General features: G+C 37.1%; 1 protein-coding gene across 1 annotated transcript in view; it reads right to left on the reverse strand.

Moving 5' to 3' along the window:
• Positions 1–17,082, reverse strand: part of LOC128740156 (uncharacterized) — a 298,630-nt gene that overhangs the window by 158,967 nt on the left and 122,581 nt on the right. The window contains exon 8 of the mRNA XM_053835681.1: positions 2,924–2,941. Coding sequence (XP_053691656.1) covers positions 2,924–2,941 — 18 coding nt within the window. The remainder of the gene's footprint in view (positions 1–2,923; positions 2,942–17,082) is intronic.

Here is a 17,082-nt window from a genome sequence, read left to right on the forward strand (position 1 = left end):
TACTCAATATGCGAGAAACATTCTTGGCACGTTTGCCTCCTATATTTGTAGTAGTGTAAATGATAAATTAACAACAAGATTAATTTTCAGGTAGTGAATGAAAATTGATTTATATTTTCATATCGGAGGGAAATTTTTGTGTTCATGATAAAAAGAAGTAGAATTGTACTGTGGTACTGCATTAACAGCTGTTCAATTTCTAGAATAAGTAAACGTGAACGTTGCTTGCAAACCATTATCGAGAGCGGATACACGAAACCGATTGCTTCTATTTTTCCGACCGAATTACGTACTGTGAGATACATGTATATGAGGTGCATGCAGGACTCTATATATAGTCACTCTACTTCCCCCTTAACCTTCCTAATGCATTAGAAAAAAGTTACATATTATGCATTAAGGGTCGAAAACGACCCAAGTTTTGAAATTGCTCTCATTCATCCATTTTCAATCCGAATTTCGTTTTCTTTACCTCGTTTGAAAGATATGGCCAAAAACTAGCACCCAAGGTATGTTGGGGAATATTTGTGGACTGATGGCCACTTCTGCGTCGGTTCCGGAGCACCCACTACCAGGTCCCGAGGGACATTTTTATATTTTGAGATAATTCATTTTGCGGCACATCAAATCACATTGACTTGATAAAATAAGATTAATGGAAGTGCAATGGGAACATTTTGCACCCAAGCGGCCATTTCCTCATTGGTTCTGGAACATCCGGTACCCGGTTTTTGAGGACAATTTTGAATTTTACGATGATGTATCTTGCGACACGTCAAATTACATCAGCTTGATAACGTAGGACTGTTGAAAGTATAATAAAGACATTTTGAAGGCAAATGGCTACATCAGCATTGGTCCCGGAACATCCGGTACCCGGGTTTTGGGGCAATTTTTGTATTTTAGGATAACCCATCTTGCGACACATCAAATCACATCGGCTTGATTAAATAAGACTGATGAAAATAAAATAAGGTCATTTGGAAGCCAAATGGCCATTTTACCATCGGTTCCTGGAACATCCGGAACCTGGTTCCGCGGGATATTTTTGGATTATGAAATAGTTCATCTTGCGGTACATCAAATCACAACGCCTTGATCAAATAAAACAGTTACAAGAGCTATGGGGACCATTTGAAGACTAATGGCCATTTCATCATCGGTTCCGGAACATCGGGTGCACGGTATATGTGAACATTTTTGGATAGGATAATTCATCATGCGCCACATCAAATCACATTGGCTTGATGAAATAACACTAATGGAAGTACAATGTAAAAATTTTGGAGCCAAAATTACCATTTCACCATCGGTTCCGGACTATCCGGTATCCGGGTTTTGGGGACATTTTTGGATTACAGGGTAATTCATCTCCCCCGGTATAAATACCGGCTACCGGATTATATGCGACTGACGCCCCATTATACTTCCATTGTTGTTATTTTATCAACCCGATGTGATTTGAGGTGCCGCATGGTGAATTATCTCAAAAGCCAAAAATGTCCCCCGAAACTGGTACCGGATGACCCAGTGCCGATGGTAAAGTGGCCATTTGGCTTCTAAATGACATTGTTATACTTCCATCAGTCTTATTTTATCAAGCCGATGTGATTTGATATATCGCATTATGAGTTATCCTAAAATACAAAAATGTCCCCAAAAACCGGGTACTGGATGTTCCAGGACCGATGCTGATGTGGCCATTTGCCTTCAACATGTGTTTATTATACTTTCAATAGTCTTATGTTATCAATGTGATGAAATTTGACGTGCCGCAATAGAAATCATCCTAAAATTCAAAAATGGCCTCAAAAACCAGGTACCGGATGTTCCGTAACCGATGGGGAAGTGGCCATTCGGGTCCAAAATGTCCCCAATGTACTTCCACTAGTCTTATTTTATCAAGCCAATGTGATTTGATGTGCCGCAAAATGAATTATCTCAAAATATAAAAATATTCCCCGGGACCTGGTAGTGGGTGTTCCGGAACCGACGCAGAAGTGGCCATCAGTCAACAAATATTCCCCAACATACCTTGGGTGCTAGGTTTTGGCCATATCTTTCAAACGAGGTAAAGAAAACGAAATTCGGATTGAAAATGGATGAATGAGAGCAATTTCAAAACTTGGGTCGTTTTCGACCCTTAATGCATAATATGCAACTTTTTTTGCTGTGGCTCTTCTAGATGTCGCTGAAAGCTGAAACTCCCCCACAATGCTAATTTTCCAAAGTTAGGAAAAGTCAGAAAATTTCAAGTCTCTAGCTTGTACCGTTACTGAGTATCAAGCTTTGTAAGTATACCGATGGGTCGAAAACGACCCCAATACACTAGGAAGGTTAACGACGAAAGTGTTGGCAACGCTGTCATGTGAAGCTGTCACAGTGCGCGATTATCATTGGCAACAGTGCTCGCGTATCGGCCTCTTTTCCAGCAGACCCTTGGACAGGTAAGACGTACTTTGTTCACACAGCGCTTCTCCACGTCGAGTGATTTCTACAGTGCGATTTATAATGGCGTCTGGTATGAAACCTGTTATGCCATTGAGTATTCACACGTACTAGTACAGAAACAGTGGTTTGATGTTATTACAAAATTAGCAAATTACTTACATTTTTATAAAAATAGTAACACATTCAAACCTATGAGTGCTACATTCTTTTCAGTATTGTTATATAGCGGCAAAGTTTTTCTTTGGGAAAGCGCAGCAGAAGAAAAGGAATGTAAGCTGAATTTAGTAGCGTGCTGATAATACCCCCCGGTACCCTATATCGCAATGAATTTTGGTGCTCTTGTTTTCTATCTACAAAAGTGGCGATTTCTGGTGACGTTCCCCTACCATACCATATCACTCTCTTTCGTAACCAGTTATAATTCCCATAAAAATATAATAATTATGAAATACAAATATATGAATCAATTTACCTGATTATTTTTTTGAATCTGAAACGAGAGAGATAAAATGAAACCAATTGAAATTTCTGTTTTAGCACATACATATGAGATAGTGTACATTATATGCACAGTGGTTTAACTTCACAATTTAGTAAGAAAAATAATAACTAATTCTTTTATGACACACGATGTCACATATATTTTTCGATATATTTACTTATAGGCTACCGAATTTCGAGAACTTCACACCAGATATTAACCTACTTACATTAATAAGCTACCCCGGGACAAGTGGAATCCAAAAATTGGATTGTTAGGGTTTATTCGACTGTGTAATCTACATTTACCGTTATTTTAAAATTCTTGCAGCATAGAAAATCTTTAGTACTGTCATTTCAAAGGCTTAATGACAAAAAAAAAACTATCGATTTACATGAAATGATTTACCTCATTAACCGTGGCAATTGGAGCCTAAATTTAAATACGATCAACAAACATAAAGTAACAGCCAATTGCGTATGTTTAACATACAGGAACATTAAAGCATTGAAATAAGCAACCAAAGACAATATTTCTGCCAACAGTTCATACAAAACCCCCATACACGCTATATCCGAAGGTACTTATTATTTAACTTTCAAGCATCTCAGATTTTTCTTCACAGGATGTTAGTATTGGTAAAAACAATTAATTTACAAAAGGTTTCAAAATATTCTATCTTGGGTTTTTCACACAATTCAATTTTCAAGCTTATATAGGGGTCATTCCCTCTCAAGTGATCATATCCGTTGTAATCGACCACATCCGATTTCAACAAAATTTGGTATAATTGCTCATTCTGACCCCACATTCAATTTCCCAAAGTTTTGTACGGATTGTTCAATCCCCCTTGCAGTGCCGTGCAATGAAAAATGAGTTTTTTCGAAAATCTAAAAAAAATGGAGAAGCGCCACTCCAAGGGGGATTGATCAGTCCGTAAAAAACTTTGAGAACTTGAATGTGGGGTCGGAATGAGCAATTATACCAAATTTGATTGAAATCGGAGGTGGTCGATTACAACGGATATGATCGTTTTAAAGGGAATGACCTCTATATACCCTTGAAAATTGAATTTTGTAAAAAACTCAAGATAAAATATTTTAAGATTTTCTCTAAATTAATTGTTTTGACCAGTACTAACATCCTGAGAAGAGAAATCTGAGGTGCAATTAAGTTAAATAATAAGTGCCTTCGAACATAGCGTGCCATAATATAGTCGGATTACTATTACGCACATCGGGTGACTTTGTAACTAACATAAAATAAAATCCGTAAGTAATTATGCAGTAATGCAGTAATTGTAACGCAATGTTTTTGAATAAATAGCTGTATAATCGCGAGACGTAGTTGTGATTAACCAACCAAGTCACAACTACATCGTTATTATGTATAATCCTTATAAATCACCATTTTTTCCTGTATGGACTCATCACTGCGAGCAGTATCGTTGAACTAATGTGATATCGCCCAGATATTTGCTGTATAACATGCACTGCATTTTTTGCTATAATCGTTATTGAATGAGCATACACTTATTAAATTTTTTTATGCGTGCTTCCGTGTAGTAGGGTTTACCCTTCCTTCAATGACTTGACGCAGCTTGCTTCTTAATGCCAGTACTGTCTCTAATTACAGCCATCCCTGGTGAGGCTGACCAGTAGGGGAGAGACGTCTACAGTGAGACACTTTTTTTCCAAAAATTTTAAAAATTTTTTGGTGATAGTTACCAACGAAGTCTTCAATCCATTTGAGAGGTATATCCTTCTTGTTGTCTGAAAAAAAGTTTCAGCCCTTTTGGTTAAAACATAAAATAGTTACAAACGCAAATGTGAAGGTATCTTTTTGGCTCACTGTTCCCCAGTAGGTGGGAAGAGTGAGACAACGAGTATTGAATACTGAGACACATATTAGAATTAAACTTAAACCATATTGTTTGGTTACAAAGAATAGTTTAGAGGTCGTAATGTTTATTTTGTGCATAAAGGATACATTATTGTTGTGCATTATTGAAAGTTCCGATTTTTCTCACATCTACATTTATATTCATATAAAGGTCAAATCCTGGTTATCTGACCTTCAACTTACACTTCAGAACTCATTTACAATCAATTTATATGGATTGATTTACAACTCAACACAAATTTTTTTTTTTGAAAATTACTCACATTTGTTTGTCTCACTGTTCCCAATAGGAATGTTTTATAAGAAATAGTGAAATAGTGGTATTAGCATACAATTCGATGGTCTTATATTTTTTTATTTTTATCTCTCATTCCTATGAGATGCCATGTAGTAAATTTAATTTGGATTAGTTATGCGATTTGCCGTTAAAAATCACCTGAAAATGATCGCAATAAAATTTACTTTGACCCCCCCAAAAACGACTTTTGTTGAAAAATATACTAAAAACTTAACAAATTTTTTTCAGACTGTATTATGTGATATAGATTAACAAACTTTACTTTGCAGGAAAATATCATGGATCTTGTATGTTTTATGTCGAAGCTATTCCCGATGTCTCACTGTTCCTGTTGTCTCACTGTTGACTACTCTCCCCTACATTTAACTATAAGGGCTGCGCACAATTAATACTTTATGGTAGCGTTAGAGTTTACGGCTGGTTATCCGTTTGATCAGTTTTGTACTAAACTTAAAACCGGACGCAAAACGGAAAGTCAATCAATCCGTTCGATGACACCAGAAAAGCAGCGTTACCATATCAGCAGATTTCGACTAGATTTAGCGAAGTTTATTAATAAATTATTCCTACAGGCCAAACATGAAACCCTTTAAATATATAAACGAATTGACCGCCCAATTAGCTTCGAGTTGCCATACTGGCCTAATATGCCAGTACACCCAATTCTTTTTTTTGCACGGATTTTTTTTACACGGATTTTTTTGCATGGATTTTTTTGCACGGTTTCTCGAAATAACACGGTTTTTCTAAAATTTCACCAACAACAGTTGTACACCCAATTCTTTTTTTACACGGATTCTAGTACGCGGAATTTTTTTTGCACGGTTTCTCGAAATAACACGGATTTTTTTACACGGTTTCTCGAAATAACACGGTTTATTTTTGCACGGTTTTTTTTACACGGAACGCATCCCCCGTGTAAAAAAAGAATTGGGTGTAATGATATGTTCAATTCTGGGTTGGGCGGTTAATAGAGAGTCACTAGGATTGTTGCACTAACCGCGTAATTACCCTGTACGCTAATAACTTGCTGCGAAGTCTGTCGGTAAACAAGGGTCCAGTCTCAAAAAAATTTATATCCAAGGCTTTGCTTTGCTTATCGATTGATAACATCTAAATTCAAGATGTTTTCCTCAAAAATGAAGTGAGTTTTGGTTATTCTATTTGATGGCTTTACCTTTATACCTTTACCTTTAGTCAAACAGCATGCAGCGAAGTTTTTATTTCTTACTAGCTGATTGCCCGATCTTACTCTGGGCCCCTTTGTCTCTCAGTTACTTGTACATCTGTTATTGTAACGGAAATTCTAATAATGCAAGAAACAAATCACTTTTTTTGTCTACTCCCTTTGTTTCCTTCATGTTGTCCCCCAGCGACTTGTAAATCTGTCTTCTTCTCGGTCTTCTGAAGGAGGAACCGAAAGTGGCTAACGTTTTTGTGTTAGAGCGACAAACACTGTACTGTACATCTCATGTGTTCGTTAAAAACCTAAACGTTTATTTGAATGTTGCATTAGTATTGGCAGGGCCGGCGTTTCCCTTAAGCAAAACAAGCAGCTGCTTAGAGCGCCACTTCGAGGGAGCGCCATTTTGGCTGCAGTATAAAAACCCGATTTAATCCACCTAGTGGTGAAAGGAACCTTTGTTATACGGTCTTACTTGCTTTTTGGGATAGAAATCGACACGTCTTGGGAACATAATTCATCTAATGGTTAACGTTGCGTAGTGCGTTGGTTTTCATAAAATGGAAATTAAGTTTACAAAACTTAAACAAAATAGCAGCACCTATAAATTTTGATAGATCCTTTTTGCCTTTCTACTATATGAAAATATAGTATAAAGGTATAGGAATCACTCGAAAAACCGAAAATCGAAAGAAAGCCTAGCGGGACGAATGTCATATACCATTCGACTTAGTTTCGAAAACTGAGCATTTTCTGTGTGTGTGTGTGTGTGTGTGTGTGTGTGTGTGTGTGTGTGTGTGTGTGTGTGTGTGTGTGTGTGTGTGTGTGTGTGTGTGTGTGTGTGTGTGTGTGTGTGTGTGTGTGTGTGTGTGTGTGTGTGTGTGTGTGTGTGTGTGTGTGTGTGTGTGTGTGTGTGTGTGTGTGTGTGTGTGTGTGTGTGTGTGTGTGTGTGTGTGTGTGTGTGTGTGTGTGTGTGTGTGTGTGTGTGTGTGTGTGGAACGCTTTTGATTGGGCCAACATTTCTCGGAGATGGCTGGACCGATTTTAATGATCTTAGTGTCAAATGAAAGGTCTAGGTGTCCCATTGTTCGCTATTTAATTACATACTGATCGGACTTTTAGTTCAAAAGGTATGTATAAAAATATGAAATATATGGGACTTCATTATCTCATAGGTCCCTTAACCGATTTGAATAAAATTGATTGCATATGAAAGGGGAGTCTTTCAAAACCTTAACTTCAAGATTTCATAACGAATGGGCTTGTGGTTTGAAAGTTACATAAAGAAATGTGGAAAAAATGTATTTAAAACTGGTTTTTGTTGAATATAAGCATTATATCAATAGGAAACATCCTACAATTTATTATCATTTGAAAGTTACTGTTGAGTTTTATAAAACGAAACCAAGTTACTGAAAATCGGACGATTGATTCAAAAGTTATTCAAACTTTAACACTTCAGCGCCGTATATTAAACCGTTAAAATGTATAAAATCGAAATAATTAATCAAGGGTCGATTGTATTCAATGTATGTGTTATGTATGTGTATGTATGTATGTACGTATGTATGTATGTAGGTATGTATGTATGTATGTATGTATGTATGTATGTATGTATGTATGTATGTATGTATGTATGTATGTATGTATGTATGTATGTATGTATGTAGGTATGTATGTATGTATGTATGTATGTATGTATGTATGTATGTATGTATGTATGTATGTATGTATGTATGTATGTATGTATGTATGTATGTATGTATGTATGTATGTATGTATGTATGTATGTATGTATGTATGTATGTATGTATGTATGTATGTATGTATGTATGTATGTATGTATGTATGTATGTATGTATGTATGTATGTATGTATGTATGTGTGTATGTATGTATATGCGATTTGCAATTTTAAAATTTGCATAGAAATACAAAAAGAGTGAGAAACATTTCTATTGTCATTTTCTTTATTTGCTGTTACTCGCAATCGGACGAGCAAAGCAAAAAGTGAAGAAAAGTATTTGATTTAATCATATAGCTATAGTGGTGTATAGTATTTAAAATACTAATGAGTTGATTTTCCCAAATAAATTTATACCATTTTCAAACAAATTTTGCGCATCAATAGATGCTTTTCCAATCAACAGATGCTAGAGCTTAGAAATTTTATATGAAAAAGAGGAAGAAATACTAATAATTCTGTACAATTTGTTTTCGCTAGTGACACTTTAAAAGATAATATCATATGTCATGCATCATGTTTTAATAAATAAATTAATATGGGTCCACTCATATCAGCAAAAATAACAAGCGCCGAAAATTATATCGATCATATGGCCATCCCAAAGCATGTATTGTTTATGGCGCTGCTTTTGTTTCTTTGATCTCATCGTTTCCTAAAACATCTAAAGGGCAATATCGTTTAAACGATACGATCAAACTAATATTATTTTTTCAGTAAAGTTTATTCAAAAGAAGCTCTAGTTTTGATTTTCATGCAAAAATAATTAACTGAAAGAACGCCAACTAAAAAAAAGTCCAATTTCACTTCTTCGTTTTTCAAATCTAATGCTCTACTCAGTTATTTTTTCAAATTCAGATATTACCTTTTTTGGATAAGAATTTTGAAAAATAAGGAACGGATATTTCAAAATATAGTCAAGTTAATTATAGATATTCCTAGGAAATCAAAAAATAATTATTGCGGCAGTAGAAAGGCTAGGTCACACCGCTAGGTGGATTAATTCGGGTTTTTCAAAGGTAAGTTGGTTGCTACTAATTTGAGTAAAAGTTGCAAGAGGAAATATTATTCTTTAACATATACATTGCGTAGTAAAAGTCTACTTTATAGGTTTTTGAACTACGCATAAATTTCTGTAATGACATTCTTTTTGATTGACATCAATAAAGTTTTCTTGAATAAATTTCATCAATTTTTATTAACCTTCGGTTACTCACGCTGTTGCATTTTGTACAACACGAGTAGGTTTTTGAATTCCATTTTGTTATAAAGTTACAAATCGCTGTTTAACTAACGTATATTCTTCAATTAACTTGTTATGAACAAAACCTCATAATTATTCAATGCATTAACTGGACCAGCTAAGCGGCCAGCTTAGACGGTGGCAGAGCGCTGAAAATTCTACCATTTGAGAAGAAAAGGAAATCGTAGTGATTCAATGTATTCTGCAGTGGGCAATACATCGTTAGATGGTGCATCGCATGAAATAGCTGGTCCCTCCAACGTTGAAGTGTTGCGTGAGGTGACCGCTCCGGCGCACGTAGAGGCCAGCGTATCGCCTAACGTAACAGGTGAGTCCTATAGAAACCGAAAAGATGTAAAAATGTAGGGTACGGGATCAGTCATCAAACATTTTCGGCTTGTTTATGGATATACCATTCCATGCTTTCAACTTGCCGGATAGAATATTATAAAAAAATAATGTAGGTTCAAAATATTAATATGTGAAATACTCGCAACCTGTGCTTTATTATCATTGCTCAAATTTGAAAACGACTCCATTGGAAAGGTCTTGCGTGTCAAATCGAGGCCCGCTGGGTACTCTAAGCGATCTGCAAATATTAAGCTAAGTAGTAGCATTAAGTGCAAACGTATACAATTTCCTTTAGTAGGTGCGAATGCTCTTACTGTACACAAGAGTCAAGGCGGCACATTTTCTGAAACCAACGTAAGCCATTTTGCTGTACTGCTGAGCCTGAATGTACAACGTCTAAACGCACGCACATTCAGCAGATATTTCAACCGATGCGGTTCTCAGACAGGCAGATATCCTTGCGCTCAGCGAAACATCGATGGACAGTAATGAAGTTATTTCCATATCGACATTAGTGCCAGGAGCTTTTCCTTACCAACCGGTAAGGAGATGACACCATGTACCTGATTTTAACGGCTAGTAAGTTTCTGATTAGCCAAATCAATTTTTTTGATAATTGATACTCTGTAGTGTTAATTCACCACTATCTTAACCAGAGACAATGTGATTTCTTCCCTTGAACGCTTTAAACAATCCAGAAATATTCGGACAAGCGACATCAGCTCGATAATGTTGCCACTGGAAATCAGATGTAAGAAAAAGTATGTCATTTATGATTATACCATACATTACTTTAATTCACAGTGTCAAACAGAAAACTTAAATTATCAGCATTATCATGATGTCTGATTTCGACCCCACGCTGCTCTAAATAACGGTTTAGCATGTGCTAGATTGCTTATAATTTACACGATGCGAAGTTCTACAATATGTAATGTAATGTAATGCTTTTGTAATGCTAACACTATGCTTTTTCTCTACAGCACAAAGTAGCCAATCCAATCGTTTCAGTCAATTTTAAACTTTCAAAATGGTTCTTTTCAGAACCATCATAACTGTCAATGAAGAGTATTGTGATTTCCATTAGCAATCAATTTTCTCATAAGTGTTTTTAGTAAGGTGTGTCTAGATTGGCAACTAGTGGCATGCAATTGTTCCTAACAGTTGCTGATGTTTCCAAGTAACTATGGCGACGTACCACAAATGTGCAGGTGGCGACAGAAGCAACATTGAGCAAAAACTAGCAACATATCGCATTCCCAACGTAGCCAAAATTGCCCATTCTAAACGCCCCTTTACATTAACTTTGCGTAGTCCTACGTTGAATATGCGGTCGTGTCTTATACACAACCCCTCTGATTTTTCACGTAAACATACACATACATTAATTCAATAGATGAATTAATAGACAGCAAAAGGTAAAAGCACGGACACGTAGCGTACAACCAGTGCACCAAGTAGGAATGATAACCGCCAATAGAACAGACACAGCGTAGAACAGTAACCACAGTGAACCACAAAGAAATCAAAACAGCTGCACTTAGAGGGACACCATTTTTAAAATAATACACACAACCAAGACAACCAATGTTAGACACTAACACAGTTAACGACAAAACGATAAATTTTCTATTCCTCTGAAAAAGATGAAATAAATCATCGAAACTGTCGGATGTAGAGACCAAGCTCGTTTTTGACATTTTTGAGACTGATCAAGCCGAGGAGAAAAAAAAATCCAACAAGTAAATCCCAACAGTCGACAAACATACAATCGATGCTATTAACTTATTTAGAAATGTTTCGGGAGATATTTTTGAATCTCTTTAAAATCAGCAATCAGCAGATTCATCTTTCGATGAAGCAGCAAGGCATGAGGGCGAAGATTCTGGTGCAACAGATATTCGGAACCGAACATGTTGATAATGGCTATAATGAATCAGACAATTATGCAAGAGGAATGGCGGTTAATTGTGGGACGATTCAAATATGACGTCCATCAAATTTCTGCTTTTTAGACCTCCCCTCCCCCTTCTGTCCGATTTGTCACAAATCTGAAACTCCCCCCCTCCCTTGGGCGTCAAACAAACTCGAAACAAAAATTAAAAAATGTTAAGAATGAAACTTGGTTAATAAAGCTTGCTTATCCTTTTAAGAGTTTACTGTACGATTTATAAATAAAAAGAAAATATTGGGTGCTTTGCCCAAAGTTAAACGCGGTCTAAAAGAAACACCGCGCTTGAAATAAACACCGCGCTAGAACTGTTACCAGAATGCTGTAAACAGGCATGTTGTTCGCCTAACTGGGTCGTCAAAAGTAACTAAAGCTTTATGATTTCTGATAATTCTGATAATCCGACCCGGCAACTATGAAAGAACATTTCATTTTTGAGTTGCGCGGTGGATAATTTTCAATGAAACTTACAATAACAGTTACGTATTTTCCCAGTGAAGCAGTGTTTAATCACAATTTTAATCTGTTTAGAAGCGATCGTGATTTATCATCATCTAAAAAAATAAGAACACTATTCTTGTAGCGATTAGTGTTCTGTATGATGCTGAGCAAATCTCAACTCAAAAGTATGCATTGATGCGCCATTTTGTATTGCTACGCCACACTTATGGTTAGTTTATAAGAGACGTGCTGCAGTCAATTAGTTTTATCGTGGTAATATAAGCAACCACAATAAATATGCTTTATTAACAGTTTTATTATGGTTTTATACCTAGCTATAAGTGTGTTTTCACTCGAATCCTCTTGGTATTGCGTGATACCATAATAACATCAGCGTTGTTACTTAGGTTAAGATTAAAAGTCTTCTTGATCTGAATAGTAAAAAATAGGGTTATATACTGTTGCAGGTTGAGACTAGCTGCAGGTTGAGAAAATTCTATTATTTTAAAATGAATGTAAATAGCGCCCCAAATCTTACTCTAAACATCAAACCAAAGCCTTTTCTTATATCCAAGTGGATATAGAAGAATAAGCGTAGCTTGACATGTTTCAATAATCTTACTTGTACTCGCTTGTGGCCTTTGAAAGAGGCATTGGTTACAAATAACATTAAATCCAAAGCACGTTCATCGCAAATATGACGTGCCATTCGAATGTCCTTCTCTTTTGACATGAATGGCAACAGACACGTCAGTTAACGGCGTTGATTCACTGTCTTTTGCTCCGAGAAAGTTTTACTGGTTTACTTTTACAGTTTACCGCTTGTTACATAGCAGAAAATATGGTGCATACGCCAAAAATTCTGTTTTATTTGTATGACAGACCTTATCCTCCTACCACAAGGGTGAGGGGTCTCAAACCATCATAAAATAAATTCATGCCTCCATAAACCTCCACATGCCAAATATGGTTCCTTTTGATTGACTATTTCTCGAAGTACAGGTCGGACTCGATTATAAACAGACTCGATTATATATGATTCGATTATATACAATTTTAGAATCGATTATACATAATCAAAAAAAAATAGCTCCGATTTTGTGAAATCTCGCTCTATTCTACCTCTTTTAAAGATAATTAAATCCGTAATTTTTTATTTGGTTCCTAGGATGGCGCTTTCTGAATTAGGGGGGCTCCAAAAATATGATTATTATCTTCCTTCCTTCATAACTTTTGAACCACTGGACCGATTTTAAGCGTTGACGCAGCAAATGAAAGGTATTTTAATAGGATTTCAAGAAAAAAAATTGAGGTACGAAGGTAAGTCCAAATCGGTTTTTGGGACCACCCTAATTAAAAAAGAGCCACCATAGGCGCCAAATAAAAAAATTACGAACCTAATTGTTTTCAAAAAGGAAACAGTACAGCGAGTTTGAAGAAAATCGGGTTAATTTTTTTTCGATAGTAGTTTGCTGCGGAATTGTTGTGTATTCATATTCATTTTCAATGTAAGAAAGTTATTTTCTGCCTGTAAGGTGAGAGCCAAAAATAAAATTTTAATTTTACATTAGAAAAACACAAAATTATGTATATAGAACAACGAAAAAAATTTTTTTTCTTGATTCGATTATATAGAGGATTCGATTATATGTAGTGAAAATATTTTGGCGACTCTATATAATCGAGTCCGACCTGTATGAGGAAATTTGTATATTATTTGTATGGGAGCCCCCCTCCTATAGAAGGGAGGGGTCTCAGTACACCATAGGAAAAATTCTTACCTTCTGAAACCCCTACATGCTAAGTTTGGTTCCATTTGCTTGATTAGTTTTCGAGTTTTGAGGAAATTTGTGTTTCATTTGTATAGGAGCCCCCCCCCCCTCTTGCGCCGTCCATAAAATTACTCTCTCGCCCACTCCATAAAATTGCTGGTCATTTTATCTTTCCAACGACATATAAATTGTTCAGTTTCGTCCAGTAGTTTAGTAGTTATTAGCATTTAAAATCTTTCATTCCAACGTTACACTTCTATTTTCGTTTTCACAAAGTGCTACCCGGTCCCAGATAGTAATCAAAGACGTAGTCCTGCGTCAAAATCCACAAGATTGTAGAAAGATTCGCAAATAGCACAAGTTCTGCATCAGAATAAACCGTACGATTTGCGACCGTACAAACCGTCGCCCTTGCTGCGCAGCAGAACATCTGCCTGCGACTTTGCGACCGAAGACACAAAGGACTCAGGAATTCTTCTCATACATTCTGTGATCACCTACTGCCATGAAAAATTCGATCATCAAAACCACGCCACCATCTAGAATGGACCATGTGTAAAATTCGTACCACCTCGTGTTCAAGTTCAGTACGCAGCCGTCAGAAATGCTGTCCGCGGATCAACAGCTCCCAACTCATCCCTGCAAAGACAGCCGAATCCCAGCTGCTACGGAGGCCTACCACGAGGGACGGCGAGCAGCACTTGTGATCATTCGGCAATAAAACTGGCGACCCTGGACGTTCGATGTGGCGTTCGGCTTATCTGGGGGGGAGTGTTTGCCAGCCCTAGTTGGCCTCCACTATCAGATCAGCCCCCTCGGTTAATCGAGCAAGGTTGACAGCGCAACGGCATCGATGTTGTGGACAGTTGTCAGAGGCAAAGAATGTAGGTCTGTCATCGATCGAGTGAGTGAAAAAACATAAATAACAGATGAAGAGAAGAGTTGTACTAGATGGGCTAATCCATAAACTAATATTATATTAGTATATTTAGCTAAAAATGATATCTTCTTTGATTTTAAGTCACCGCAAAATCACTATCTTCACCTGAACTAAACCTGAAGATAAAAAATGATGTCTATACTAATGCTATGGACTTACAGCAGAATCCTACTGCTAAGATAGGCGAATTACAACTTATAATAACCTAAAAAGAGCTGAATCACCTTTCGGCTTTCACTAATATTAGCTAACTATAGTAAACACTCAAGAGGACTAAATGTACTATAAGTGAACTGAAGCTAAAACTAAATTTATAGTAATCTTACAAAAACAGACAACATAAACTATGATTCACATGTAATTAAAACGCCTTCATACAATGCATAAATGCTATCACAAAATGACACATTGAAATTAAGAACAAAAAAAAAAGAATAATCATGCAATCATTATGTTCCGTAAACTATATATTGTATTATAGAAAATACAATTAATCGGGTACTGATACTGAATTGAATAATATTGATATTATTCAATTGCCGTGCCATTGATATTGTAGATATGCATATTTCTTCAATTTGTGAGTTATCAGACAAATGCACCGAACAAGGCACCATACTAGTGTGCGGTGATTTTAACCAACCTCACATTGATTGGGGATCGGATGAGAATCGAAATGTTTCTGCTATACAGTTGCCCGGTGCTAGTGCGGCTCTGATCGATGGCATGAGTTTTTTGAATTTATCTCAAATGAATACACAGCGCAACCATCTGGGACGTTTATTAGATTTCGTTTTCTACACTGCTGGTGCTGGATGCTCGCTCTCGGTCAATAGTTGTGTCGCACCGCTGCTTCCCGTCGACCCGCACCACCCGCCGCTTATTATATCGCTGCCTATTTGCAACAACGACACCGGCACTGATCTCGCATCAATAGATGAATGTAACAAGTTGAATTTTCGGAAGATTGATTTTCATGCTCTGACACAGTATTTACTTTGCGTTGACTGGAGTACTTTACTTCAGTATGATGATGTGGATGAAATGGCTTTGCAGTTTTGTGCTACAATTTCGCAATGGTTGACTTCAAATTTGCCTTTTGTAAGACGTCCCGCCACACCAACTTGGGGCACCCCGTACCTACGGCAATTAAAACGGGAGCGCAACCGAGCTCAACGCGCACATCGTCGATCGAGAACATTGCTGACTCAGCGAAAGTTTAAGCGCTGCAGTGATGAATATCGTCGTTTGAATGCTGTTTTGTATAAATCGTATGTGTTGCGTGTGCAAACTGATCTCCGCAGAAAACCTAAAAACTTTTGGAATTTTGTCAATTCAAAGAGGAAATGTAAATCCATCCCTTCATGCGTCTGCTTTGATGGAACTGAATCTGAAACTGTCGCCGATTCTTGTGAGTTGTTTGCAAACTTTTTCGCATCTGTCTTCACCGAGGAAATAGCTTCGGACCTTGATGCGGATGTAGCCGCTGCGCATGTTCCGTCCGACCTAGTTGACTTGAGCTTATTCGACATTACTACCAACATGGTGATAGAAGCTGCAAGAAAATTGAAGCGTTCATTTTCCGCGGGACCTGATGGTATTCCAGCTGTGGTGTTAAATCGCTGTGCCGAGCCTTTGGCCATTCCTTTGCGCACGATTTTTAACAAGTCATTCGAACAAGGTAAATTCCCTAACATTTGGAAGCAGTCATTTATGTTCCCAGTATATAAAACTGGCGATCGTCAGAACGTAATAAACTATCGCGGAATTACGAGCCTTTCTGCTGCGTCTAAACTGTTCGAGATAATCGTGAGTGGAGTGATTTTGTCCCGCACTAAGAACTATATATCCACAGCGCAGCATGGTTTTATGCCTGGTCGTTCCGTTTGCACGAATCTGATGGAATTTACTTCGTTTTGTATTTCGGAAATGGAGAACAAGAAGCAAGTTGATGTAATCTACACGGACTTGAAAGCTGCTTTTGATAGAATTGACCATACCATATTATTGCGTAAGCTTTCCCATCTGGGGGCTTCTCAACAGATGATTTGTTGGCTAAGCTCATACTTGCGGGGAAGAGTGCTGCGTGTGAAGCTTGGATCCTGTATTTCTTCGCAGTTTACGAACATGTCTGGAGTTCCGCAAGGTAGCAATATGGGCCCGCTGCTTTTCTCGCTGTTTTTCAACGATGTTACGTTCCTATTGGGTGCTGGTTGCAGACTTGTATATGCAGATGACTTGAAATTGTTTTTGGCTGTTGAAAAAATGGAGGATTGTCGCCGCCTTCAAGCTTTGCTCGACGTATTTGTTATATGGTGTAAACAAA

The sequence above is a fragment of the Sabethes cyaneus genome, chromosome 3, assembly GCF_943734655.1.
Source record: "Sabethes cyaneus chromosome 3, idSabCyanKW18_F2, whole genome shotgun sequence".
Classification (NCBI taxonomy): domain Eukaryota; kingdom Metazoa; phylum Arthropoda; class Insecta; order Diptera; family Culicidae; genus Sabethes; species Sabethes cyaneus.